Genomic DNA, 27,657 nt, shown 5'->3' with positions numbered 1-27,657 from the left:
TGTCTGGCATGACATTTCATTTGAATTATTTATTCAGAATGAAAGCAAACTACCTTGTTTTATTTCATTTAATTTCCCCCAATGCAGTAGATTTTTTTTCATTATACTTGTTAGACCCTGGTTTCCTTCATAAATAAGCAAGCTGCTTTGTGTTGCACAATAATAAATAAACACATTACGTTTCCAATCTCTGCTATGGGTAGAATAAACCAAATTAATTCCAACTTCAAAAGAGGATGAAGGATATTTACCCTCATTACTGTTTGCAAGACAGTGTCCACGTTCAATATTTGCAACTGTAATTTTTCTGTTGGCATAACTTATACGTGCATTGGAAACAGTTTGCACTTGAACTAGCTTGCAAATTGGGTTGAACTCATGCTACATTCTATAGTCTCTTCTTGTTCAGGTCTGTATGATTGGTACCTCTATGAGTTACAACATTAGAGGGGTGTATTCTTCACAGGCAATAATTTGTACCTCAAATGATGTACCGTATGGCTCAAAGGTGATTGACGTCTTATCAAAAGAAATGGCTTTGAACTAGAATGCATTACATATGCTACTGGCTAAACTGTATGCCACAAATATAATATATTCAAGAAACCTGAAATTCCTGGCTGCTCCTTACAGGAGTCTGACATTGGTTTATTTGTGTAGAAAGCATCGGGGGAAACAGAAATGGGGGTCCCCAGAAAGTGACTCGACTTATGTCTGACATAGTCACTGATACAGCTTTTGGTCATGGTCTGTGTCTGACCAAAAAGGCTGAAGTCTAAGGGTGTCTGTCCCTTCTTGACCTTCAACCCCAGGCTGTGTCACCTCTCGTTAGTGATGATGACGGACGTGCCGATGTAATGAGGGGATCTCCCTGTGGGTCTCAGGGGAGGAGCCAGAGGCAGGGCTTTGGCTCTTGTAGCCATAAGAACCCATTTCATCACCACGGTAACCGTAGCTGTCTGACAAATGGCCGAGGGCAGCATAGGGCGGGGCCTGGAAGGAGCTGTGTTTGGCCAAGACATGGTGGAGGTTCAAAGACATGTACGGAGCCTGGGCCGGCAGGCCTGCCCCAACTCCCACCCCCATCCCAACACCAACTTCAACTCCCACCCCCATCCCAACCCCAACTTCAACTCCAACCCCCATCCCAACCCCAACTTCAACTCCAACCCCCATCCACATCCTCCTCTCCCCCGCCTCAGGCTCCAGCAGCTTGGGGGTCCTCCGCTCCCAATTGCTGTCCGTGTGCTCCAAGGGGCCAGTGGCACTGTGGCTGTAGGGGGGACTCCATCATACACAGCCTCCTGCGCTGCTCCAGCACTACCTGCATGGGGAAGGGCTGGCCCAGGCCGTGGAGGGACCCGGACTGCTTATAGCTCGCCTTCTCCAGCACAGAGCCACTCAGCAGAGGACAGGACAAAGGCTTCTCCCCTACTATGCAACCACCTCCCTCGGAGCCCTTGTGGAGGTGGTCTCGATTGAACGGCAGCTTGCTGTCCTCTTTCGTGGCCTGTGACTGGGAGGCCAGGCGGTCCTCTGTGGTCTTTCTCTGGCCAAGCGTGTGATGCTCGTAGGGCTCTTCCTTGTACCTGCTGATAGGGCGCAGGGTCGAGCAGCTGGAGAGGACGCCATGGAGGGGTTCGCTGTGGGGGTACCCCCTGCTCGCCGTAGGGCCTGTGAAGAAATGAAATGCTCCGTGAGATTCAGTCTAAAATGCTATGGTGAAACTGAGCTAAAACCCTACGTTGGGGTTTACAGTGACATTACTTGAGGAGATAGCAACATGTGGTCTTAAACAGCTGTAAGCGAAAACGTTACAGCCCTGCTAATGGCAAGTCGTGAAGTACAAGTAAAATGACCGATTCTCTAGCTATTTGACTGAATGTTGCTAAAATAGAATTAGCAGCCATTCATTACAGTAAGAGGCTATAACCAGACACCTCTAGAAGTTGGGTTAGTCGCTGGTTTAAGACTTGCTGCCACACCAATCTGTCCCTTATACATTTTAAAATGATGGGTCACTACTACCACATAGTAATTCAATTGGTACAGCACTTTCAGTAATGGTGCAACAAATATAGCCTCTTACAAGGCACGCCTCAAAATATGTTAATGAGCCAGAAACAATAATACCATGCATCCACTAGTGGTCAAAAGGTTTTTGGCACTTTTGGTGCAAAAATACAGTACGGTACTGTATTCTGTGAGATTAAATTACAGTATCATTTGAAATATAGCAATTCTTTCCCCGCCCACAAATGTTCCCAGAATGCACCATCATTTACAGTATGCTGCAGTAAAATGTTTCTCAGTATTTGACTGTTGATAATACCCCAAATTACTGTATTAATTACAGTTTTCAGTTACAGTGTACCATTTCTGGTTAAATGTAGCAATGCTAGTGTAAACTGATTATATCAGTTAGTGGTGCATTTAAAAGCTTGTGGAAAGAGCTCTGCGTTCCTCAGCACTGATTGGGAGCCCGCCTTTCCCCATGCTTTTGAGCCAGAGCCATACCGGAATATGCTGCTGCAGTGGCAGTGGTGATGGCACACGATGCAACAGAGGGCCTTAGGGTGTGACCGGGATGGGTTTTGGCGTTGGCACAGCTCCAGTGCCCCTCGCCCCCTCGATCCTGCAGGGAGCTGAGCAGCTGCCGGGCAGCCAGGCTGGGGGAAAACGGGGAGGGCGAGGCGGAAGAGGAACCCTGGGTGGGTCGCAACCTCCTCTGGGATTCCGTGTGGGGTAGGTGTCCATATGGGTTGGGGAAGGAGAGGCCATACGGGGAGCTGATGCTACACAGGACCTCTCCAGCCTCTGGGCCTCCAGAGGGGCCAGAGCTCTGCCCCTGGCAGGGGGTCAGGGTGTAGGGGGGGCTCTCCTTCCAGGCCTCTCCTTGGGGGGAGCAGTCCAGCTTGTCTGGATGGTAGATGATGTTGGGCTGGAGGTGGAGGCAATAGACAGCAGGTTATGATGGTGTTGTTCTTTTCTATCAAAGACAGGCAATGAATACAGTGCTGAGGACAGCTCATTTGTTGAGCTATGACAAAGAATCAAGTCACTTTGTATATTTTCCTTTTCAAGAGGAAAGATTGTGAATAGTGTCTCCTCTTTTTCCAAGCTGGCAAAAGCTATTCATCATAATATCGGCTACTGTATGTGCATATGAACAGTATTAGTAACTCGGAGTGAGGAGCAGTAGTCTGTAGTACCTGAGGGTAGGGGGCTGTTTTGAGTTTGCTCTTGATCTTGACTGCTTTGGCTTTAAGTTGTTTGCGGGGGTCCTGAGAGGAGGCCGGGCCACTCTTAAAGGCCAAGCTGGATTTGGCCGCTCGACTCTGCTCCTGAGACAGCTGCATATCTTTATACTCTACGTCCCTGTGGCGAGATATATACATACATCACAGAAAAGCTTGGATTAGCATAACATACACACGCACACACACACACACACCGGGTGCACCACCTTACAAACCCAGACTTTCTTCCCCAAAATGTCCTTGACTATTAAATAGACGTTTTTTTTAGGGCATGATTCACCTGTCACAGCACCACTCAGGTCGAAAGGTGAAAGTGTTGACTCACGTGAGAACATAGTTGACGCTGACGATGCAGTGGGGTCTGGAGGAGCGGCTGTTGTGGACGATGGTGGCGTAGCTCTGCACCCACACCCAGCCCCCGTGCTTGGACAACATACGGTAGTACTTAGTAGTGACCTGCCCTTTCACCAACACTGCAGGAGAGGGAGGGGTGAGAGAGAAAGATGGGGGTGAGAGACCAAATCCCAGACTGCACCGTGCCTGAATAAAAGACTGAGGGAGAGAAAGAGAAGTGCACATAGCTATAGAATGCATACAGAATGCTTGGGAGAGAGTGACTGCAAAAGGCTCAGTTCCATTGACATACTCATGAATACCTTGAGTCATGAATACTGTATAATTTTTATTTTCCTCTTAAGCCTGCATGCATATCCTGTGAGAAACTCCACAGTTGCCACTTACAGAAACCCTAGCCCTCTCAAGGAGAGTGTGGGTTGTTTAGTTAGAAGTGTCACAATGTGGCCACAGAGGGGGACTGACTCACAGAGGTGGTGAGCGAAGCGTAGATGGAATGCGTCACAGCCGTGCACGTGGTGGTATAGTGTCTTCTCGATCAGGTCCTGGGGTTCGTGTCCCGTCAACTCAGCCACCCTTGAATCCAGAGTTCAGGAGTCAAAAGTAAAACATTTTAAATCATGATGTTCACATCCTTTGTGGTGTTTTTTTGTTTGTTTTTTTTGTCTCATTTTACATACAGTGTATGTTTTTTTCCCCTCCCTCCCTCCCTCCCTCCCTCCCTCCCTCCCTCCCTCCCTCCCTCCCTCCCTCCCTCCCTCACTCATATTGATACAACAGTTGCTTAGATGGGGAGAAGTATGTCCATAATAAAGCGCTGCTATACCTTCTTAACAACACTATCAACAAGACAGGTCCTACAGACCCTAGTTTTGTAGCACCTGAACTACTGTTCAGTTGTGTGGTCAGATGCCACAAAGAGGGATTTAGGAAAATTGCAATTAGCTCAGAACAGGGCAGCACGGCTGGCCCTTGGATGTACACAGAGAGCTAAAATTAATAATATGCATGTCAATCTCTCCTGGCTCAAAGTGGAGGAGAGATTGACTTCTTCACTACTTGTATTTATGAGAGGTATTGACATGTTCAATGCACTGAGCTGTCTGTTTGAACTACTGGCGCACAGCTCGGACACCCATGCATACCCCACAAGACATGCCATAAGAGACTGTACAAACTGCCTTAACTTTGCCAAGGCAGCAGCTAATGGGATCCATAATAAATACAAAATACACTCACTCACTCACTCCCATACCTGGAGTCCAGGAAGATGAGCTTGAGGTCCAGGCTGGCCCTGAACATGAACATGTTACTATGGAGCTTGATCTCTGTGATACCACTGGGAGGCAGGGAGTGGCCCACTGCCACCAGACCCACGATCTGATAACACGAGTCAAAAAGCGCCATGTCCATCACGTACTGACGGATTTTCAAATACCCACTGCAGTGGATTACCTGCGGAGCAGAGAGATGAGAGGGGCTTTACACAGCAATATAGAGATAGATACAGATACATACATAGATATAGCTAGACAGAGAGGCTTTACACCTTGCCTTATGTGTCCAGAATGTGGTTTTGTGTCCACATTTAGGTGGATCCAAGAGATAGATACAGTAGATAGAGATACAACATTGTTGCTAATGCAGCAAACTTGCTCTCACTAACTCCGCAAGAGCAGGCTCAAACCTCAGCCTGCACCCCATTAAGTGCCCCTCTCCATCCCCCCTCCTCCACTGCTCCCCTCCAGCCCTGCCTCCCTGGAACAGCCACGTGCCTAGATACTAATGGCGCTATTTATCTTCCTCACTTCCTGTTAACCTATGCCTGCGCGGGCCTCGTCCGGCCATTCAGTAGCGGACGCCCAGTTCACACAGATGATTTATTCTATTGTTAACAGACAGATTATTTCACTTATAATTCACTGTATCACAATTCCAGTGGGTCCGAAGTTTACATACACTAAGTTGACTGTGCCTTTAAACAGTTTGGAAAATTCCAGAAAATGATGTCATGGCTTTAGAAGCTTCTGATGGGCTAATTGACATAATTTGAGTCAATTGGAGGTGTACCTGTGGATGTATTTCAAGGCCTACCTTCAAACTCAGTGCCTCTTTGCTTGACATCATGGGAAAATCAAAAGAAATCAGCCAAGACCTCAGAAATAAAATGGTAGACCTCCACAAGTCTGGTTCATCCTTGGGAGCAATTTCCAAACGCCTGAAGGTACCACGTACTTTGGTGCGAAAAGTGAAAACCAATCCCAGAACAACAGCAAAGGACCTTGTGAAGATGCTGGAGGAAACAGGTACAAAAGTATCTATATCCACAGTAAAACAAGTCTTATCTCAACATAACCTGAAAGGCTGCTCAGCAAGGAAGAAGCCACTGCTCCAAAACCACCATAAAAAAGCCAGACAAAGGTTTGCAACTGCACATGGGGACAAAGATCGTACTTTTGGAGAAATGTTCTCTGGTCTGATGAAACAAAAATAGAACTGTTTGGCCATAATGACCATCGTTGTGTTTGGAGGAAAAAGGGGGAAGCTTGCAAGCTGAAGAACACCATCCCAACAGTGAAGCACGGGAGTGGCAGCATCATGTTGTGGGGGTGCTTTGCTGCAGGAGGGACTGGTGCACTTCACAAAATAGATGGCATCATGAGGGAGGAAAATGATGTGGATATATTGAAGCAACATCTCAAGATATCAGTCAGGAAGTTAAAGCTTGGTCGCAAATGGGTCTTCCATATGGACAATGACCTCAAGCATTCTTCCAAAGTTATGGCAAAATTGCTTAAGGACAACAAAGTCAAGGTATTGGAGTGGCCATCACAAAGCCCTGACCTCAATCCCATAGAAAACTTGTGGGCAGAACTGAAAAAGCGTGTGCGAGCAAGGAGGCCTACAAACCTGATTCAGTTACACCATTTCTGTCAGGAGGAATGGGCCAAAATTCATCCAACTTATTGTGGGAAGCTTGTGGAAGGCTACCCAGAAAGTTTGACCCAAGTTAAACAATTTAAAGGCAATTCTACCAAATACTAATTAAGTGTATGTAAACTTCTGACCCACTGGGAATGTGATGAAAGAAATAAAAGCTGAAATAAATCATTCTCTCTACTATTATTCTGACATTTCACATCCTTAAAATAAAGCGGTGATCCTAACTGACCTAAGACAGGGAATTTTTACTAGGATTAAGTGTCAGGAATTGTGAAACTGAGTTTAAATGTATTTGGCTTAGGTGTATGTAAACTTCCGACTTCAACTGTAAATTGACAACAGATCTCAATTGCAATCTGCTAGGTGCCGTATATTATAGGGGATGAGAGGAAGAGAGGGAAGAAGTAGGGAGTGAAGAATATTGCCGTTGCATCCAGAGAGGAGGATGGTGGAGGAACGACTGTGGACTGGGTTTTAGAAGAGGTAGTTGTTGTTGGAGATTTGAGTGAGTCAAGTGGAAATGCTGCAGCTGCTGAGACTCTTAGACAAACAATATGCAGTTAAAAATAACCTGTTAACACTGTAATAAGACTATAATAACATTATAGCCTCAATAGAACAAAAAAAAATGTTAATCTCAAAATAGAAGAAAGAAGAAATATTTGTTTTGAACTGACAATTTTAAATTGTAGGTGTTTAATTTGAATTAGCTACTTTCTCTCTTTTATTGATATTCATGAAATGTTTACTACTTCCAGAGACGCAGATTATCATGGAATACAGTAACTAAGAAATGTGATTTCAAATATTTAATTTCATTATAGTACTACCTTATATCCTCCACACGTCAGTCCTGCATTACGCTTGGCCAATACACACTTCATCCTCAGGAAAAAAGAGCGCTCAATTTCGTACTCTGTAACACACACACACACACACACACACACACACACACACACACACACACAGAGAGAGAGAGGAGAGGAGACAAAATAAAAACATTTCACCTTCACAGTCACACACACAAACCCTGGTTTAATGTCCTTGAGCTGTTCTTGTCTATTAATGTTCTGTATTATTTCATGTTTCATGTTTTGTGTGGACCCCAGGAAGAGTAGCTGCTGCTTTCGCAACAGCTAATAGGGATCCTAATAAAATACCAAATACCAATACCAAATAAAGCAGCAAATGTGGATGTGGTTAGCCCAAGTTGGTACTCCACAGAATGTCTAGTCCTGTTATCACATAAGACTTAAGATGCTGCTCCTAGACTAAGATAATGAAAACCTGCCTGCTGCTCTGAGAGAGAGAGAGGCTGCCTGAGTATTGCCTTGTATTATGCATCATGGTGCTACACATTGTACTTTGTACACAAGTACTATGTTGTTATAGTTGCCTTTATTCTTACGATAGAGGTAGACCTCATTGAAGTACCAACACTGTTGCTTATAAACGTACAGAGAGTTGAGTACATTTTGCATGAGGGAAAATCGTGATCAAGTGACTTGGTTCAGAGAGATAGAAGTAGAAAGGGAAAGGGAAGGGAAAGAAAGAAAGACAGACAGAGACAGATAAAGAATAAGAAAGACAGAAAGAGAGGAAGAAAAAAGGAGAAAGAGAAAATAGAAAAGGAGAGTGAATGAATCTAGCATATTAGGCACCTTGCAGGAAGTGATGGTGGAGGGGCTGATGGGCGCTGAGCACGGCCGTCATCTCATCATGGTCTGATTGGTGGATGTACTCAAATATACTGTTGCCCGTCAGCTCCACCTGACAGAAACAAATCAATCAAATCAAATGTTATTTGTCACATGAGCCAAATACAACAGGTGAAATGCTTACTTACAAGCCCTTAACCAACAATGCTTTAAGAAGTTTTAATAAAAATAAGTGTTAAGTAAAAAATAGATAAGTACATTTTTTTAAATAAAATAACAAATAATTAAACGGCAGCAGTAAAATAACAGTAGCGATGCTATACACAGCGGGTACCGGTACAGAGTCAATGTGTGGGGGCACCGGTTAATCACATCACATCAACTTTCATCAGCCTGAAATTTGAGAAAATGACAAGTTACATTACATATGTTAGAGACCAGCATATCATTTCTTCAGTGACATGTCATCCCTAGCAAATCAAATCAAATGTTATTAGTCACATGCACCGAATACAACAGGTGTAGTAGACCTTACAGTGAAATGCTTACTTACGAGCCCCTAGCCAACAATGCAGTTTAAAAAAAAATATGGATAAGAATAAGAAAAAGAAAAGTTATAAACAATGCAAATAAACAAACAAAAAAACACAATTGGTTGGGGGCACGTAAAACAGCTGCCTTCTTCTCCGGCGCCATCTTAAAACAACAGTGAAGAAGACAGTCTTTCTGAATGGTGTTTTGAGGTCTTTTGATCATTTAGCAGGATGATACTCTGTCATTACAAGGGATTACATTATCAAAGAGAAATGCCTATTGAAGGGGGACACTGACTTTGTGTGTGTGTGTGTGTGTGTGTGTGTGTGTGTGTGTGTGTGTGTGTGTGTGTGTGTGTGTGTGTGTGTGTGTGTGTGTGTGTGTGTGTGTGTGTGTGTGTGTGCACGCGCACGTGCGTGTGCGTACATGTGAGTGTGTGCGTGTGTGTGAGTGCCTGTGCCTGCATGCATACGTACATGCATATGTCTGTGTGTTGGAAGTGAGGAAGGGGACAAAAATTGATCTCTGCATCACTTTCAGCTCCGTCTCAAAGGCGGATGATGTCAGGAAACACTTGGGTTAATTTATGAAAGAACCAATCATTTGCATGAGAACACAGAACAACGTCTAGGCTCCCCTCTGATCTATTTTACCTCTCAAATTTGGGGGCTGGGTCACTCAGCGAGCGGGTCACTGCTCCCCACTTCAACAACAAATTGGTTTCTTCATAGTGTGGAGTTAGGCTCGAGTAATCCATGCTTTGTAGTGAGAGAGCATTGGGACGGATGATAGAGGACTGCTCTGCTTTTTGGTGTCACAGAAATGGTGTTCAGGAGCAACAAGTGAAATATTTGTGTAACAGTGGAGGCTCCTCAGAGGAGGAAGGGGAGGACCATCCTACTCAGTGAATTTCATGAAATGTTTCATTGTAATTTTTTTTTAAAGCTATCCTTTTCAGATAAACTATACTCAATTTAATCACGTCACCAAATAATTGATTAAAACACACTATTTTGCAAAGAAGGTCTACAGTAGCCTCAACAGCATTCTTTAGGGTGGCACCATGGTGTAGCCGGAGGACGGCTAGCTTCCGTCCTTCTCTGGGTACATTGACTTCAATACAAAACCTAGGAGGCGCTTGTTTCTCACCCCCTTCCATAGACACAGTAATTATGATAACTTCCAGAGGACGTCCTCCAGCCTATCAGAGCTCTTGCAGCATGAACTGACATGATGTCCACCCAATGAAAGGATCAGAGAATGAATCTAATACTGAAAGCATAAGCTACAGCTAGCTAACACTGCAGTGTATAAAATGTGGTCAGTAGTTGACTCAAAGAGAGAGAAAGACAATAATTGAACAGTTTTGAACAAATGAATATCTTCCTAAGTGAAGGAAAAGCAAGAGAGAAATAGAGAGATTTCGTCATTCTTTTTCACTTTCAGTTTCACTTACTTAGCTAGCAAATGCAGCTAGCTAGTTTAGCCTACTGCTGCTCAAACAGAGGGATGCTATGTTAGCTAGCTGGCTATGACTTTCCCAACATGACACTGGAACTCTTCCAAGTCAAGGTAAGCTTTTGGTATAACTAATTTATTGCCACCGGGGCACATCAGTGTAACTGCTTACTAACTGTTCACTGTAACATTACTGCATGATTGTAGTGGGTTTACTAACAGTGCTATTAGCTATGCTGACTATGACTTTACTTTAGCTAATATGGTGACAACAGTGTAGGCTGTGTGTAGTGGTTTGGCTTGGAAAGTTTTTTTTGGCCTGGTCACATACAGCTGATGTGTTGTGCATTGAAGTTCACAAGTGAAGGGAAGACGTGAGAGGAGGAGAGCGCATAGATGCAAGAAGGAATACAACGTGGCTGCTATGAAAGTGAACTTAAACGGAAACAAACGGAACAAAACAGGGCTAAACATACCTGAATTTGTCCAATATAAACTCTCGTTTGCAACTGCAGGCAAGAGTGTGCAAAACGGTATTGAATGTCACTGTCTGTCCATGTCTCACTGTCTGACACCTCAAATTTGTCTCTCGACCTGTGTGCACCGACGTTGTAAACTTTCATTCATAGGCTAGGTTGTAGCAACCTCAAGATGGGTTTATGGAAAATTTGAGTATCATGTAGTAGCCTAAACCTATCGCTGTTACATTGAACTGGGTGAATGGAATATGCATAAGAGTCATACAATATGATGTAATAGAAATAAGGCCATGATCGGAGCACTGACCGCCTCTAGTGTGTAAAAGCACCAATGTAAGTTAAGATATGTGGGTTACTGATACTTAACAGGCATCTAGATTTTACAATGGAAGATGGGTTAACCTCAGTGTTAAAACAGAGGCATTCTCAACATACTGTTTTGTCTTTCACAGTTAATTTGAAAACGACCCTAACCTTAGCCCACTAAACACACACACACACACACACACACACACACACACACACACACACACACACACACACACACACACACACACACACACACACACACACACACACACACACACACACACACACACACACACACACACACACACACACACACACACACACAAATACACACACACACAAGATATCAACAACAGTGGATGGTCCATTTGAATAAGCTTGACAGCGAACACAGGTGTGCACAAGCATAATTTACATCAGGCCTGCGTGCAAGAGCGCCACATTCAAAGTGGGTGGTTGGGCTGTTTTTATTGGATTGAGTTATTGCTGTTGCTCAGCCCCCCTGTTCTCTCGCATGCTTTCTGAGCACAGCCGTCAATGTGTCTGTCCAAGTTTGCTTAGGGGAGGTACATTCAAGACATCAGCATTTCTGTTTGCTATCCACAGCTCAGTACACAATCTCTTTACATGAGTGCAGTGTTAGGATGACAGCGGTTCCATACTTTAGGTTCTGACCACTTTCATAAGCAGAACACCCCTATACTGTAAGTAGCTCAGCTAAAATCAATGTGGGCACCTCCATTTTAAAAAACTGATTCATAAAATAGTTGCTTTGGTCAGGACCACTACTTCTAGGGTACCCCCAAAAGTCTATGTTCTACCCTTTTGGAAAGTGAACCAGATAGAATGACGGTATGCTCGAAGTAGAGGCCAAGAGTATAACACATCAGAGACAGTACTTTAAGGATAAACCTCTGTTTTGAGGGAGGCTGCCGCTGACTCCATTTCGCTATTCTCAGTCACCGCGTGTGAATAATGAGATGATTCAGTGGGAGTCCACGTGTGGAGAGTGGGTTAGCTAGACAGAGCATCTGTCTCTGGGGGAACACCAATACTGATGAAGTGTCAAGCAGCGAAGAATGCTGATCACACTGTCCTACTGGAATATATATAAGCCAAACCAGCAACGATACACTGCTTCTCAGTCAAACTGCCTGGACCTCAGTTAAGGCAGGGTAAACAGAATAAAATACACTTTATACAGTATACAAAAGTATGTGGACACGCCTTCAAATTAGCGGATTCGGCTATTTCAGCCACACCCGTTGCTGACAGGTGTCTAAAATTGAGCACACCACCATGCAATCTCCATAGACAAACATTGGATGGCCTTACTGAAAAGCTCAGTGACTTTCAACGTGGCACCGTCATAGGATGCCACCTTTCCAACAAGCAGTTTGTCAGCTGTTATTGTGAAGTGGAAACGTCTAGGAGCAACAATGGCTCAGCCACTAAGTGGTAGGCCACACAAGCTCACAGAACGGGACCGCTGAGTACTGAAGCGCGTAAAAATCATCCTCAAAACTTGAGACATCTGTGGCATTGTGTTGTGTGACAAACTGCATATTTTAGAGTGGCCTTTTATTGTCCTCAGCACAAGGTGCACCTGTGTAATGATCATGCTGTTTAATCAGATTCTTGATAGGCCACACCTGTCAGGTGGATGGATTATCTTGGCAAAGGAGAAAGGTCACTAACAGGGATGTAAACACATTTGTGCAGAAACATTTTGAGAAATAAGCTTTTTGTGCATATGGAACATTTCTGGGATTTTTTATTTCAGTTCATGAAACATGGGACCAACACTTTACATATTGCGTTTATATTTTTGATCAGTATAATTGTGTAGATACTCCGCTAAGAAAAACTGATGATCCATACCAAATTTCTCTATCATAATCTGTTCAAAAGTTATTGGAGTTTTTACCCTTGTAGGTCAAAAATCTGAAAATAACATTGTGTCAGCTAGGCTGGATGCTGTGTGAGAATTAAGGCAAACTGACAGGCTCACGGTTGAACTCGTCATCTTTCTTATAATCCAGAGAACATAAAACAATATAAGATAATATAAGGTAAGATAGATATGGATTTTGAGATATGACATGTAGTGTTTTCATATTTTAGTATACTCTATTCATATTAATGCAAAATTCCTGTTATTTCGTAAAAATGTATCAGAAAAACAAGCATATCTCTGAAATATCAACGGAACACTTAGCATACCACAAGCTTTTTATTTTCAGCTTCTACCATGTTAATTTCACTTTTTGCAGAAGACCACCACAACATGTAAAATCCTCAAACGTCACTGCGAGAAGTGGCACCACTCTGTCAACAGAGCTTGGTGCTTATTATCGGATGTATTAGGTTACGGAATCCGACTTTTTGGATTGGTAATGATATTTTAGAGAAAGACCCCACTGATAGATTCAGAACATGAAGAATCATATTTGTCTTGGTAAAATGTAAAGTGAAATTTCATCACCAAAGCCCGTTTTCACCCTCTCTGGGCAGAGTGGGTGGACTGCCAACAAATTGTGAACAGCGCCCAAACACAAAGGAAAATAACTCAACAACACCTAGAATAGACTGACAGATCATATTCTGTGTCCACCCCATACCTTCTCAATTATCTGTGCTAGGTGAACTTAGGCAAACTTTGCGTAGCATTCTGCAGTCTGTTTTACTGACTATCAAATCAATGTTTGAACAGGTATATCAGGAGGCAGATGCCCCTTAGTTGACCTTGGTTGTGTTGAGGGAGGCAGACCCAAAGCTCGTGGCATACGCAATGGCCCAGGACCAAAATGGAGGCAGAGTGATGTCTTACCTGGGATAGGCCGAGGTGGACTGATGCAGTCTCAGAGATGTACATGATTTTGCCGTCTGAAGCGACAACGAATACGAAGCCGTCCAGAGTCTGGGGAACAAAACATGTTAGACCCGAAAATATACCATCCATTTTGGATAATAACATGCATAGAAGGTCAGTTAGAATTGTAGATATTAGACGTTGCATTGTGCATAAATCAGCATATGGGTGTATGATTAAGAATGCCTTTTATGCCTACTCTTTTGTAGTCTTTCAAAAACCACACTCTGTTCTATCACATCTGGCTCTAATCATGGCATGAAATCCACTACAAATTCTTGGCAAAGCCTACAAATTCCATAGCAAAAACATTGAAACATCAATGGCATTTCCTCTTCAGAACACTACAATTGTCCTAAATACATACAGTACCATACAGTGGTCTTTTATCAAATAGGGCTGTCTTCTGTATGCCACCCCTACCTTGTCACAACACAACTGATTGGCTCATACGCATTAACCTCATGAAGCTGGTAGAGAGAATGCCAAGAGTGTGCAAAGCTGTCATCAAGGAAAAGGGTGGCTACTTTTCTCAAATATAAAATAGATTTTGATTTCTTTAACACTTTTGCGATTACTACATGATTCCATATGTGTTATTTCATAGTTTTGATGTCACTATTATTCTACAATGTAGAAAATAATACAAATAAAGAAAAACCCTTGAATGAGTAGGTGTGTCCAAACTTTTGACTGGTACTGTATGTTGTATATATAGTACTGCAATATTGTGTTACATATTTGTATTGTGTATATTGGGTCATATATCTGTGTTGAAAATATCCCACCTGCAGTAGATGGGAGCCCAGTTCTTTTGCCATGTTGTCCAGAGGGCTGATTCTGGTAGGCTGGCCCCAGGCCTCCCCCAGCCCTATAGAGGAAACACACAATAGGTGTAGAATTCATTACCGAGCTGCTTCCAGGAGAAGAGGACACTATGAAGAGGACCCAATATATACCCTTACATTATTTTTCTTCCTGGTCTGGTCAGATACTGCAATCTCAATGGTACGGGTTAATGACACAATGTCTTCTACGCCAAATGAAAAGATGGACACCTGCCAGTATTAAAGGGGACATCAATCACGACAATTGTCCCTTGAGATGCTGCTCATAATGGTTTGAGAAGTATTGAACCTTGTAATGTATAACATACATTTAATCCTCCTTGGTAATACTAAAGGTTTTCAAGCTGCTCCATCCTGTATCATTATCTAGGTTTCTTCCTAGGTTTTTGGCCTTTCTAGGGAGTTTTTCCTAGGGAGTTTTTCCTAGCCACCGTGCTTCTTTCACATGCATTGCTTGCTGTTTGGGGTTTTAGGCTGGGTTTCTGTACAGCACTTTGAGATATCAGCTGATGTACGAAGGGCTATATAAATACATTTTATTTGATTTGATTTTTGTATTTGTTTTAAATCACATAGGTTGAAAGTAGTGTATGTATTTTCAGCTGATGCAAAGTGAGTGCACAGAATCCTACAAGCACACATGTCCACCAGTCTTGTATAAGGTTGGACTAACGGGAGATGTTACATATGAGAGTAGATTTCAGAAACACACCCTTATGCAGTACTTTTGCTGTATTTAAAGATTTTATTTTAGTTCGTGCTTGACTCAGATCCCATTATTTGCTCATGCCCACATCCATAATCCCCTACGTCACTAAGAACAAGATATATTTTTCCTACAGTCACTCTCACTTGCTGTGATATTATTTGTCTATTATGCTGGACACTGGGACATGCAAACAACCTACTGGGCACAAACAGGTTGAATCAACGTTGTTTCAAAAATCAGTCCCCCAGGTCCTGAGCGCTCTGGAGCAGGTTTTCATTGAGTATCTCTCTATACTTTGCTCTGTTCATCTTTCCCTCGATCCTGAGTAGTCTCTCAGTCCCTGCCACTGAAAAACATCCCCACAGCATGATGCTGCCACCACCATGCTGTGGGGATGGTGCCAGGTTTCCTCCAGACGTGACGCTTGGCATTCAAGCCAAAGAGTTCAATCCTGGTTTCATTAGACCAGAGAATCTTGTTTCTCATGATCTGAGAGTCCTTTGGGTGCCTTTTGGAAAACTCCAAGTGGGCTGTCATGTGCCTTTTACTGAGGAGTGGCTTCTGTCTGGCCACTCTACCATCAAGTCCTGATTGATGGAGTGCTGCAGAGATGGTTGTCCTTCTGGCAGGTTCTTCCATCTCTACAGAGTAACTCTGGAACTCTGCCAGAGTGATCATCAGGTTCTTGGTCACCTCCCTGACCAAGGCCAGCTCTAGGAAGACTCTTGGTGGTTTCAAACTTCTTCCATTTAAAATGATGGAGGCCACTGTGTTCCTGGGGACCTTCTATGCTACAGACATTTTTTGGTACCCTTCTCCAGATCTGTGCATCAACAAAATCCTGTCTCTGAGCTCTACGGACAATTCCTTCGACCTCGTTGCTTGGTATTTGCTCTGAGATGCACTGTCAACTGTGGGACCTTATATAGACAGGTGTGTGCCTTTCCAAATCATGTCTAATCAATTAAATGTACCACAAGTGGACTCCAATCAAGTTGTAGAAACATCTCAAGGATGATCAATGGAAACAGGATGCACCTGAGCTCAATTTCGAGTCTCATTGCAAAGGGTCTGAATACTTACATAAGTAAGGTATTTATGTTTTTTATTTTATATAAATTTGCTAAAAACCTGTTTTCGCTTTGTCATTATGGGGTATTGTGTGCAGATTGATGAAGATGTATTTTCATTTAATCAGTTGCTGTAATAATCTGTGAAGAATCTCAAATGGCACTGATCACTTGCACCATGTATTTTTAATGTGGTCTCAACTGTAATCCCGATCATTTGGTTCTGCTATTATATGAAGCACAGTTATAACACATGAATCTTCTATTTATTTTACATTTATTTAACTAGGCATGTCAGTTAAGAACAAATTCTTATTTACAATGACGGCCTACCCCGCCCAAACCCTAACCCGAACAACGCTGGACCAATTGTGCGCCGCCCAATCACGGCCAGTTGTGATACAGCCTGGAATCGAACTAGGGTCTGTAGTGATGCCTCTGGCACTGTCACGCCCTGACCTTAGAGAGCCTTTTTATTCTCTATTTTGGTTAGGTCAGGGTGTGACTAGGGTGGGTGCTCTAGTTTTTGTATTTCTATGTTGGCTGGGTATGGTTCCCAATCAGAGGCAGCTGTCTATCGTTGTCTCTGATTGTCGATCATATTTAGGCAGCCTTTTCCCACCTGTTGTTTGTGGGATCTTGATTTTGTATTGTTGCTTTTTAGCCCTACAAGGCTGTACGTTTCGTTGGTTTCTGTTTTCTTGTTTTGTTGCTGGTTCACCTTAATAAAAGATGATGAACCCAAACCACGCTGCGCCTTGGTCCGACCATCCTTCCAACAACATTCGTGACAGAAGATCCCACCACCCACGGACCAAGCAGCGTGCCCAGGAGGAGCAGGGATCCTGGGCCTGGGAGAAAAGCCAGGAGTGGAGGACATCCTGGACTTGGGATGAAATAATGGCAGGAGACAAAAGCCTGCCATGGAAGCAGGCGACAGCAACGAAGGAGGAGAATCGACGACATCGAGGCTCGCATCCAAGACGTAAGCCCAAGAGGCAGCCTCCAAAAATATTTGGGGGGTGGCACACGGGGTGGTTGGCGGAGCCGAGGTGTGAACCAGAGCCAGTCCACACGGGATGGTCGGAGGAGCCAAGGTGTGAACCAGAGCCAGTGGGAGAGGAAGGTGAACTTGGAGGGGAGTGAAGGGAGTGAATCAGAGACAGTTAAGGAGTTGATGGGGAAATTGGAGGAGAGAGTTATGAGAGAGCTGTTGTGTTGGTGCATGAGGCACAACATTCGCCCTAAGGAGCGTGTCCTCAGTTTAATGCCACCTGAGTCAGCTCTCCGTACTCGTCCTGAGGAGCATGCTAGCCGTCTGGTGAAGACTGTGCCGGCCCCACACACCAGGTCTCCAGTACACCTCCCCAGCCCTGCACGTCCTGTGCCAGCTCTCCGCACTCGCATTGAGGAGCGTGTTATCGTTCCGGTACAATGTGTGCCGGTTCTACGCACCATGTCTCCAGTGCGCCTCCACAGCCCGATACGTCCTGTGCCAGCTCCCCGCACTTCCCGTGCGAAGGTTGTCATCTGTCCAGGACACGTTGTGCCAGCTCTACGCTCCAGACCTCCAGTGCGCCTCCACAGCCCGGTACGTCCTGTGCCAGCTCTACGCACCAGGCCTCCTGTGCATCTCCCCAGCCCGGTACGTCCTGTGCCGGCTCCACGCTCCAGACCTCCTGTGCGTCTCCCCAGCCCGATACGTCCTGTGCCAGCTCCACGCACCAGGCCTCCAGCGACGGTCGGCAGTCCAGATCCTCCAGCGACGGTCTGCGGTCCAGAGCCTCCAGCGACGGTCTGCAGTCCAGAGGCTCCGGCGACGGTCTGAGGTCCAGAGACTCCGGCGACAGTCTGAGGTCCAGAGCCTCCAGCGACGGTCTGCGGTCCAGAGCCTCCGGCGACAATTCCCAGTCCAGAGCTTCCGGCGACAGTTCCCAGTCCAGAGCTTCCGGTGACAGTTCCCAGTCCAGAGCTTCCAGCGACGGTCCACAGTCCGGAACCTCCTGAGACGGTCCACGGTCCGGAACCTCCTGAGACGGTCCACGGTCCGGAACCTCCTGAGACGGTCCACGGTCCGGAACCTCCTGAGACGGTCCACGGTCCGGAACCTCCTGAGACGGTCCACGGTCCGGAACCTCCTGAGACGGTCCACGGTCCGGAGCCTCCTGAGACGGTCCACGGTCCGGAGCCTCCAGAGACGGTCCACGGCCCGGAGCCTCCAGAGACGATCCACGGCCCAGAGCCTCTAGAGACGATCCAAGGTCCGGAGCCTCCAGTGACGGTTCCCAGTCCGGAGCCTCCAGCGACGGTTCCCAGTCCGGAGCCTCCAGCGACGGTTCCCAGTCCGGAGCCTCCAGCGACGATCCACGGTCCGCAGTCCCCGGCAACGATCCACGGTCCGAAGTCCCCGGCGACGATCCACGGTCCGGAGTCCCCGGTGACGATCTACGGTCTGTTTCCTCCGGCTACGATCCACGGTCCAGAGTACCCGGCGACGATCCATGGTCCGGAGCTTCCGGCGACGATCCACGGTCCGGTTCCAAGGAAGCGGAGGGATCCGCGAGTGGAGCGGGGTCTACGTCCCGAACCGGAGCCGCCACCGAGGCTAGATGCCCACCCAGACCCTCCCCCATAGAGTCAGGTTTTGCGGTCGGAGTCCGCACCTTTGTGGGGGGGTACTGTCGCGCCCTGACCTTAGAGATCCTTTATATTCTCTATTTTGGTTAGGTCAGGGTGTGACTAGGGTGGGTACTCTAGTTTTTGTTTTTCTATGTTGGGCGGGGATGGTTCCCAATCAGAGGCAGCTGTCTATCGTTGTCTCTGATTGGGGATCATATTTAGGCAGCCTTTTGTTTTTTTTTTTTTTCAAACCTGTTGTTTGAGGGATCCTGATTTTGTATTGTTGCTTTTTAGCCCTACAAGGCTGTCAGTTTCGTTGGTTTCTGTTTCCTTGTTTTGTTGCTGGTTCAATTTAATAAAAGATGATGAACCCAAACCACGCTGCGTCTTGGTCCGACCATCCTTCCAACAACGTTCGTTACAAGCACTGAAATGCAGTGCCTTAGAACGCTGCGCCAATCGGGAGCACATAAAAAATCTGTTGTATAAATAAACAAAATATCTGATATTGTATTCCCATTTGAACTTTGCTGTGCTTTTAAATGGTTGAAACACAGGCAAAATTGTGGTGTATGTATTAACAGAAAATTCAGCCCCCAGATTTATTTTGTACATTTTAAGAACGTATTTCCTGCAATTCCACACAGTTTGACATGGCATACAGTATTATGCCTCTCTTGAGGGGTCCTATGAGGGTTATATGGAAGGGTATTTTGAAAAAACTGTATAAGTGGAAGGATAATTGGAAGGCCCTCCAACCCCCAAAAAATAAAAGGACATGTTTTTTTTGCGGAGGGGGACTGATTTTTTTTGGGGGGGGGAAACAGCTAACTTCCTGCATTTCAACACATTTTACAGTTTTATGCAGTGCAGTTTTATAATGGTATTTTACAAATTTTGTCATGAGTCTGAGAGAAAATGTTGCCATTTTAAAGCTAATTTCCTGCAATTCTACACATTTTGCCATAGGGCAGAAAGACAAGTGTGCTGTTTTATAGCTCATCTCATGCTATTTTTCACATTTTGCCATGAGGATGAGAGAAAATGTTGCAGTTTTAATTACCCACTACTCTACACATTTTTCCATGATGCTAAGAGAAAATGTTACAGTTTTAAAGAAACTGTCCAGTGAAAATATAACTTTGAAAAGTTCATATATTGTAATTAACTCATACCCAAATAACGTTGTTGACTCATCCTATACTCGTTTTTGTGACCAAAGCATGAATTGAAGAAAAAACACTTCAAAAACCCCACTTCAAACTTGTATCTCAAACAGACAAAAATGCTTGCTATTTCCTCATAGAGGTAATGAGCTGGCATTAATATTTTGAATGACCGGTATACACCCACACCATTCCAACACAGAGAAGATGCTTTTTAACACACTTAATTGCCATTTTTTGGAAGGAAAACTATTTCACTCATATTGTAATTTATTAAAGGTCATATTTCATACAAATCTGGAAACACTGGAAAGTTACTTTAAAGATCGACTTTTGGCAAAAACTCCAAAAGTTATGGCTTTAAACTGTAACCAAAAACAAATCCTGTGAAATGACATCTGCACATACTGGAGGAGTTACTGGCTAGCTACAAGTGGCTAGCTTAGCTAACGAACTAGCTATGTACGTCGTGACCAGAATAACACATCAATGAATTGGAATTTGGTTGTGCTTTTAGATGGTTGAAACATAATGATAACACATTGGAAATTTAAATAACTTTTGGCTTTCTTTTTGAGTGGGTGAATATAGGTTTTAATCTCATTGATCAACATCTCAACCAAATATTTCCCAAATATCCACGTTGAATTGACATGGTGTGCCCAGTGGGAACCTTTGTGTGTTTATACTCAATAAGTCTGTTTGCAAATTATGGCTTGACAAAATCACCAGAAAAAAAGAAAAGAAAAATAAACATATGAAACATGTTTTAAAAGAAAGTGTTACATTCACAGAAATGTCACAACTGTCATCTGAAAATATAACCCCTAAATCTGAAATGAATTATGATGTGTGATGAAGTTGAATATTAGCATACCAGGTTGTCCATCATATTAATTTGTAGAATGGTGGAATTTGTCAAATGCTGTGAAATCAATGGCCAGTGTCACTTATTTCATATACAGTGTATTCAGAAAGTATTCAAACCCCTTCACTTTTTCCACATTTTGTTACGTTACAGCCTTATTCTAAAATGGATTCAATAAAAAAAAGTCCTCATCAATCTACATACAATACCGCATAACGACAAAGCGAAACCATGTTTTTAGAAATGTTTGCAAATGTATAAAAAATGTAAAACAGAAATACCTTATTTACATAAGTATTCAGATCCTTTGCTATAAGACACGAAATTGAGCTCAGGTGCATCCTGTTTCCATTGATCATCCTTGACATGTTTCCACAACTTGATTGGAGTCCATCTGTGGTAAATTCAATTGATTGGACATGATTTGGAAAGGCACACATCTGTCTATATAAGGTCCCACAGTTGACAGTGCATGTCAGAGCAAAAACCAAGCCATGAGGTCTAGGGAATTGTCTGTAGAGCTCCGAGACAGGATTGTGTCGATGCACAGATCTGGGGAAGGGTACCAAAAAATGTCTGCAGCGTTGAAGGTCCCCAAGAACACAGTGGCCTCCATCATTCTTAAATAGAAGAAGTTTGGGACCACAAAGACTCTTCCTAGAGCTGGCCACCCGGCCAAACTGAGCAATCGGGGGAGAAGATGCCATGGTCAGGGAGGCAACCAACAACCATGTCTGCAGCACTCCACCACTCAGGCCTTTATGGTAGAGTGGCCAGACGGGAGCCACTCCTCAGTAAAAGGCACATGACAACCTGCTTGGAGTTTACCAAAAGGCACCTAAAGGACTCTCAGACCATGAGAAACAAGATTTTCTGGTCTGATGAAACCGAGATTGAACTCTTTAGCCTGAATGCCAAGCGTCACGTCTGGAGGAAACCAGGCACCACTCATCACGTGGCCAATACCATCCCTACGGTGAAGCATGGTGGTGGCAGCATCATGCTGTGAGGATGTTTTTCAGTGGCAGGGACTGGGAGACTAGTCAGGATCAAGGAATAGATGAACGGAGCAAAGTATAGAGAGATCCTTGATGAAAACATGCTCCTGAGTGCTCAGGACCTCAGACCTTCCAACAGGACAACGACCCTAAGCACACAGCCAAGACAACGCAGGAGTGGCTTTGGGACAAGTCTCTGAATGTCCTTGAGTGGTCCAGCCAGAGCCCAGACTTGAACCCGATCAAACATCTCTGGAGAGACCTGAAATAGGATCGAGGGAAAGATGAACAGAGCAAAGTATAGAGAGATACTCAATGAAAACCTGCTCCAGAGCGCTCAGGACCTAAGACTGGGGCAAAGGTTCACCTTCCAACAGGACAGCGACACTAAACACACAGTCAAGAATGCGCAGGAATGGCTTCGGGACAAGTCTCTGAATGTCCTTGAGTGGCCCAGCCAGACTCTCCCCATCCAGCCTGACAGAGCTTGGGAGGATCAGCAGAGAAGAATGGGAGAAACTCCCCAAATACAGTTGTGCCAAGCTTATAGCATAATACCCAAGAAGACTCAAGGCTGTAATCGCTGCCAAAAGTGCTTCAACAAAGTACTGAGTAAAGGGTCTGAGTACTTATGTAAATGTGATATTTCAGTAGTTTTTTTTTAAATTAATTTGCCAAAATTTCTAAAATTCTGTTTTTGCTTCATCATTGTGGGGTATTGTGAGTAGATTGATGAGGGAAAAAAACTATTGAATCCATTAAAGAATAAGGCTGTAATGTAACAAAATGTGGAAAAAGTCAAGGGGTCTGAATACTTTCCGAATGCACTCTATAGTCTGGGTTCTCAGAAAAACATATGAGCATTGAGCACCCTACATTTTCTCAATTTAACTTTGCTTTGAGTGCTTTGATTTGACTGAGTTACAAAACTGGGGAAAATATGCTAAATAGTGGCTATTGCACAATATGTTTTGGACAAACATTCATGGTTAATAGGTCACAATTTTAACTCTTATATTTCATACTTTTCACCATCAATATCCATTTAATTCCCTGTGTCTTGATTTGATAGACGGGATTAGGGATTAGGTGCTGTGCAGGACAGGCCTTTTACGGTTCTATAGGCCCAAATCACGTAAGTGGCTGCGACAGAGACGTTGCACTTGCACCCCCGCTATAGGCATAAGTGGAAGCAATTTGAGGTCGTGTGAAAAAATATGTTTGCTTATTTATTACTCTTTTTAAAGGACTACCTCAAACTAAAATAAATTAGGCCTATATTTGCTTAATTTGCACACTTTGCACATGGAATGCACGAGATAAACATAATTTGCGTGAGGTGATAGGCCTATATTTCACAAACTTTTGCGCATCATATTGAAATCTGCCTCGGGTCCAAGTTTCTGAAGCCCCAGAATAGTTATTTGCAGTGCTTGACTTGGACTGAAATTTGGTGCCGGTACTCAATTTGGGTGCCGGTAGGCCTACTGTTTATATTTAGGTGCAGGTGCCCCACAATACTTTTGATTTACTATTCTAGAAGAGGAACAGGAGCTCGCTCAACCAGTAGAAAATGATGGTACCGATACTCAGCTCCGATGAGGTCATGCCCAAGTCAAGCATTGGTTACTTGCAAAATAAACCTACACATTTGACAAATGTGAGGGACAGTGGCCATTAATAGACTCGTTGGACGGCGGTCACATCTCTCTCAGTACCAGGATGTCGTGAATTACATGTAGACCCAAACAATATTCCATACATCTGATGTTAGAATAATCAATATGTCAAACGAGAAAGTAAAAACAAAAATGTTACGGCAGACTGTATTTTGGCCTAGCCTAGGCCTACGTATTAATTTGAAGTGACTGTTAATTTCTACAGTTAATTAAAAATTAAGGCCTATATTTCGTGTGAAACATTGTAATTAAGAATAAACAATCCTATCTAATCATATTTGCTATAACTTGGAGTGCTTAAATAATATTTCACCTGTAAGTGAATGTAATTTACAACGGAGGCCTATGGTCTGTACTTTTGAGAGGCAGCATAATGCATTTTCTCGAAGTAGGTTATTAGCTTATTATTTATTATTATTTATTAGTTCATAAATCCATTTCTGTTTTGTCATGGAAGTTGCGTTTATTTTAAATTACAATAGTATGGCTATTTGGTTGTTTTAGGGTAGTGTCTGATTTTGCTCCATAAAAAAACCCAACGATTGGCCAAATAATTTAAGAGAATATTAGTTTAATTGATTTCCAAATATTTGAAATTACATCAAAATCACATTTTTGATTACTGTAATTAAATATGATCAAGAATATAATAGATGTAGGCTTACACTTTTTATTTTTGTAATATTGTTATACGGTTTAATTATTTATAGATTCCACAAGATTTTAATGGTGAAATGGTCATACATTTAGCTATTCAAATCCAGAACTAACGGGCGGCCCTTTTAGTCCGTGCCTAAAGGTTTCTATGACTTTATGAGTGATGACAGATCAATTCTATGAGAGGAAGAAGGCTGTTTTCCTCAGGTTTAGCCTGTCGAAGTGTTCCTTTTATTGACCATAATTGGATGATTTATTATAACTCATAATCTAGAGCCACATGTATAGGAGTGAAACATTATTAATGTGAAGTTGTAAACTTGTAAAATAAGTACTTTTTTTTATTGTATGACCAGGTGGGAAAGAGGAAAGTTGGTGACAATTATAATGGCACTTTTAGGCATGCATGGTCATATTCCACTGGGCAAACACTGGGTGAATCAACGTTGTGTCCTGGCCCAAAAAAATCTATGTGATGACGTTGAATCAAAGTGGAAAATTGGTTTTGCAAAATTTGCAAAAAGTAATCATTGTAAAGGAATGTCGTAATTGTGTACCCAACATTTAATATAAATCCATTGACATGTTGACATTTTTGGGATTTCACATTGAATTCACAACTCATCAAAATGTAAATCACAACTAGACGTTGAACTGATGTCTGTGCTCAGTGGGATGCATATATTTTAGATATTTATAATTGGCAAATTCTACTGGAGATTCATTTCCGACAAATAACTGTCCTTGTCCATAGAAACATTAACTAGGGGAAGTGACAATGGTAATCTAAATAACCCCGAAAATGTACATATATTTCAAAATTAACACAATGAAAATGCATGCATTTTCTTATATTTTCTGGCCCTTTCTAATATGTATTTGTTAAAAGTATAATAGGAAGACTAATATTATGTTTTAAAAACTGACATGTGCCTCTTCTGAAGACACAGGCCTAATTATGATTAATCATAATTGATAGTGGTAGCATAACTTACCATCCGGAAACACGGCTCTCATCTTCAAGTAACTGGTTGTCAGCCGAATGATTGAAGCCTTATCCAGTTGTGATGTGATGGCCGAAGGTAAAGGCAGTAATTTCGCCAGTTCATAAAATTCTCCATTTTCTTTCTCTCGTCTCGTCTTCGCCGCATTCTTGGACTTTTCCTTCATCTCTGACTGTTGTAAATGAATACCTGTTGCAACACAGAACACCTTCCTCTTCGCCCTCAAAACGTAGATGTTTCCTTTTTATCTTTGAATCAGAAAATGCACTTACCAATTACATCATAACGATATTGTAACATATTTTAAAGATTTCTTGAACAATCTAGTGAAAACGAATCACTCTCCTGTCTCCTTATAGATTGCAGATACTTGCATGTTCATTAAAAACAACCTGTTGCATGTAATTAATGAAATATTACAACCATTAGCCTACATGTTGATATGTAATGAATGTTCGAAATGTTGGTCTCCAAAACATTGTTTTGCGACGCCTGTGCATAACGCAATTTAGGTGGTAAACAACGTTAAAGTTACCAGAGCTCTGTAATCATTTGAAAAGCTTTTTCTTCGACTAGGCTACTTTTCATTCAAAAGAGTCTGTGAGGACAAATCTTGGGTAGGCTCCCTTCAGTCTCCAAGTGGTGGCATGAGAAACAGGTTGCTCTCTACTGAGCAAGTAAACTCCGGAATACGTAGACTGTCAAATATCACACGGATGAACGCCCCGTTTAAACAGAAAAGACTCCCTTGAAGTATCAGAAAATCTCTCAAGTTCAGGCACACCATCAAAAGACGATTTGGTTGGATTCGCTATACCTCGTCGGTGCGAATGTGTAGGCCTATTCATTTGCGTAAATAAAACGCAAATTGTAATATTTTGATTAACGAAAGCAAGCCCATATAAACACTATAGCCTACTGTTAACTTTTGCAAAGAATTGGACGCGAAATTATTCAACTTGTCGAATAATTACAACATCCATGCCCAAGACACATTTAAAGACGTCCATGATGTAGATGTTTTACAGCATATCAATTTGAAGTTACCTGCGCCTGGAATGTTATTTTTCACACTTCATTCCAGAGTGGGTTTGCTGCCATAATCACCAGAAACCTGTCTTCGATGACGTACTGGCACTGCAGTTAGGATGATTAGTGAATAACGACTATAAGTCCTCCCCATGTAATGTCCACCTTGTTTAATCGACTCAGGAAGACATCAACTGAGTTCTCCATTTCCTTATTTCAACGCCAGGATAAGGATATTTAACTAGGCTACCAATGGAGAGCATGCGAAGTTGTCTCAGACAGTGCTAGGAATAATAACGCAACCTTTTCGTCTTCAAGAAGTCTCGTTTTTTGGCTTCAGTAATCCTTAAAGACAGACCGATTTTCCAAGCAGCACCCGTCAATTCCTTTTGCAGAACCAAATGCGGACTGAGGGAGAGAGAGGGGCGGTGCGCGGGCAAGAGGGCACAGTTACATCACGGAATCTCTACCGCCTGGATCAAAGCAAGGTAGCTTCAGTGCAAATAAATTGTAAAAAAAATAAATAATACTATATCAACTCTAGTGTGGGGCTGACTACATGACAAAAGACTGCATGTCTCCTCCTAATTCATCTGGTCACATGTAGGCTCCTGGGCACAAACTGGAGGAGACAGTCAACGTTGTTTCAACGTAATTTGTCAAAATATTGTGATGTGGAATCTACATTGAAAATACATTGAATTTGAAAAAAGTAATAAAGGTAAACTGTTGTTTTGAGGGTGAAACTTCATACACAGGATCATGTCATCATGGTAACCACATTTCAACAAAGACAAACCGTGTATAAACTATATTGAATTTGTATCTTTAAAACAACGTCAGATCTTAAATGTTATACCCACTATAAAAAAAAGATATATAGGCTGGGTAGCGCATCTTGCTGGAGAGTAAATATATCAACAGCTACCCTTTGGTCTCCCATCCAGGGTTTTACCCAAGCTCAGCCCTGCTCAGCTATGATATGTGTCACTGACTATTACCAATGTTCTATCATGAGAATGATTGTTGATTGATTTCCACTTAAAAACGAAAGATATTCACTGTTGCTGTCGAAGTCATTCCTAAGGGTAGGTTTAACAAATGTGACCATACTTGATCACTTATACAGTAGGCCTTACCATC

At 43.1% G+C, this 27,657-nt stretch overlaps 1 protein-coding gene across 3 annotated transcripts; it reads right to left on the bottom strand.

Annotated features, from left to right (window-relative positions):
* On the bottom strand, positions 1-26,912 carry LOC106567689 (single-minded homolog 2). Of its 3 annotated transcripts, none has more exons than XM_014137275.2 (12): positions 26,533-26,912; positions 25,477-25,733; positions 14,656-14,738; positions 13,826-13,915; positions 8,219-8,327; positions 7,388-7,473; positions 4,870-5,069; positions 4,084-4,190; positions 3,586-3,733; positions 3,213-3,378; positions 2,518-2,941; positions 1-1,674 (listed from the first exon to the last, which is right to left on the bottom strand). In XM_014137275.2, the coding sequence occupies exons 2-12, from the start codon at positions 25,649-25,651 to the stop codon at positions 1,199-1,201; spliced, it is 2,064 nt and encodes a 687-aa protein (XP_013992750.2). In that variant the 5' UTR covers positions 25,652-25,733; positions 26,533-26,912; the 3' UTR covers positions 1-1,198. The 3 variants fall into 3 exon arrangements, with proteins under 3 accessions (XP_013992750.2, XP_013992749.2, XP_013992752.2); XM_014137274.2 differs by having other exon boundaries at positions 25,477-25,674; positions 26,533-26,911; XM_014137277.2 differs by lacking the exon at positions 26,533-26,912 and adding an exon at positions 26,021-26,487 and having other exon boundaries at positions 25,477-25,674.
* Positions 26,913-27,657: the final 745 nt, after the last annotated feature.

The sequence above is a fragment of the Salmo salar genome, chromosome ssa13 (assembly GCF_905237065.1).
Source record: "Salmo salar chromosome ssa13, Ssal_v3.1, whole genome shotgun sequence".
NCBI lineage: Eukaryota > Metazoa > Chordata > Actinopteri > Salmoniformes > Salmonidae > Salmo > Salmo salar.
Note: the sequence above shows the minus strand (reverse complement) of the source record. Positions and strands in the feature narration are given on the sequence as shown.

What these genes read in the sequence shown, in the direction of transcription:
- LOC106567689 (XM_014137275.2), bottom strand. Translation starts at nt 25,651, where the DNA reads ATGAAGGAAAAGTCCAAGAATGCGGCGAAGACGAGACGAGAGAAAGAA. An exon ending in AAACAGCCCCCTACCCTCAG is followed by an intron (nt 2,942 to 3,212) that starts GTACTACAGACT and finishes CTCCACCTCCAG; the next exon opens with CCCAACATCATCTACCATCC. An exon ending in CACTGCAGCAGCATATTCCG is followed by an intron (nt 1,675 to 2,517) that starts GTATGGCTCTGG and finishes ATTTCTTCACAG; the next exon opens with GCCCTACGGCGAGCAGGGGG.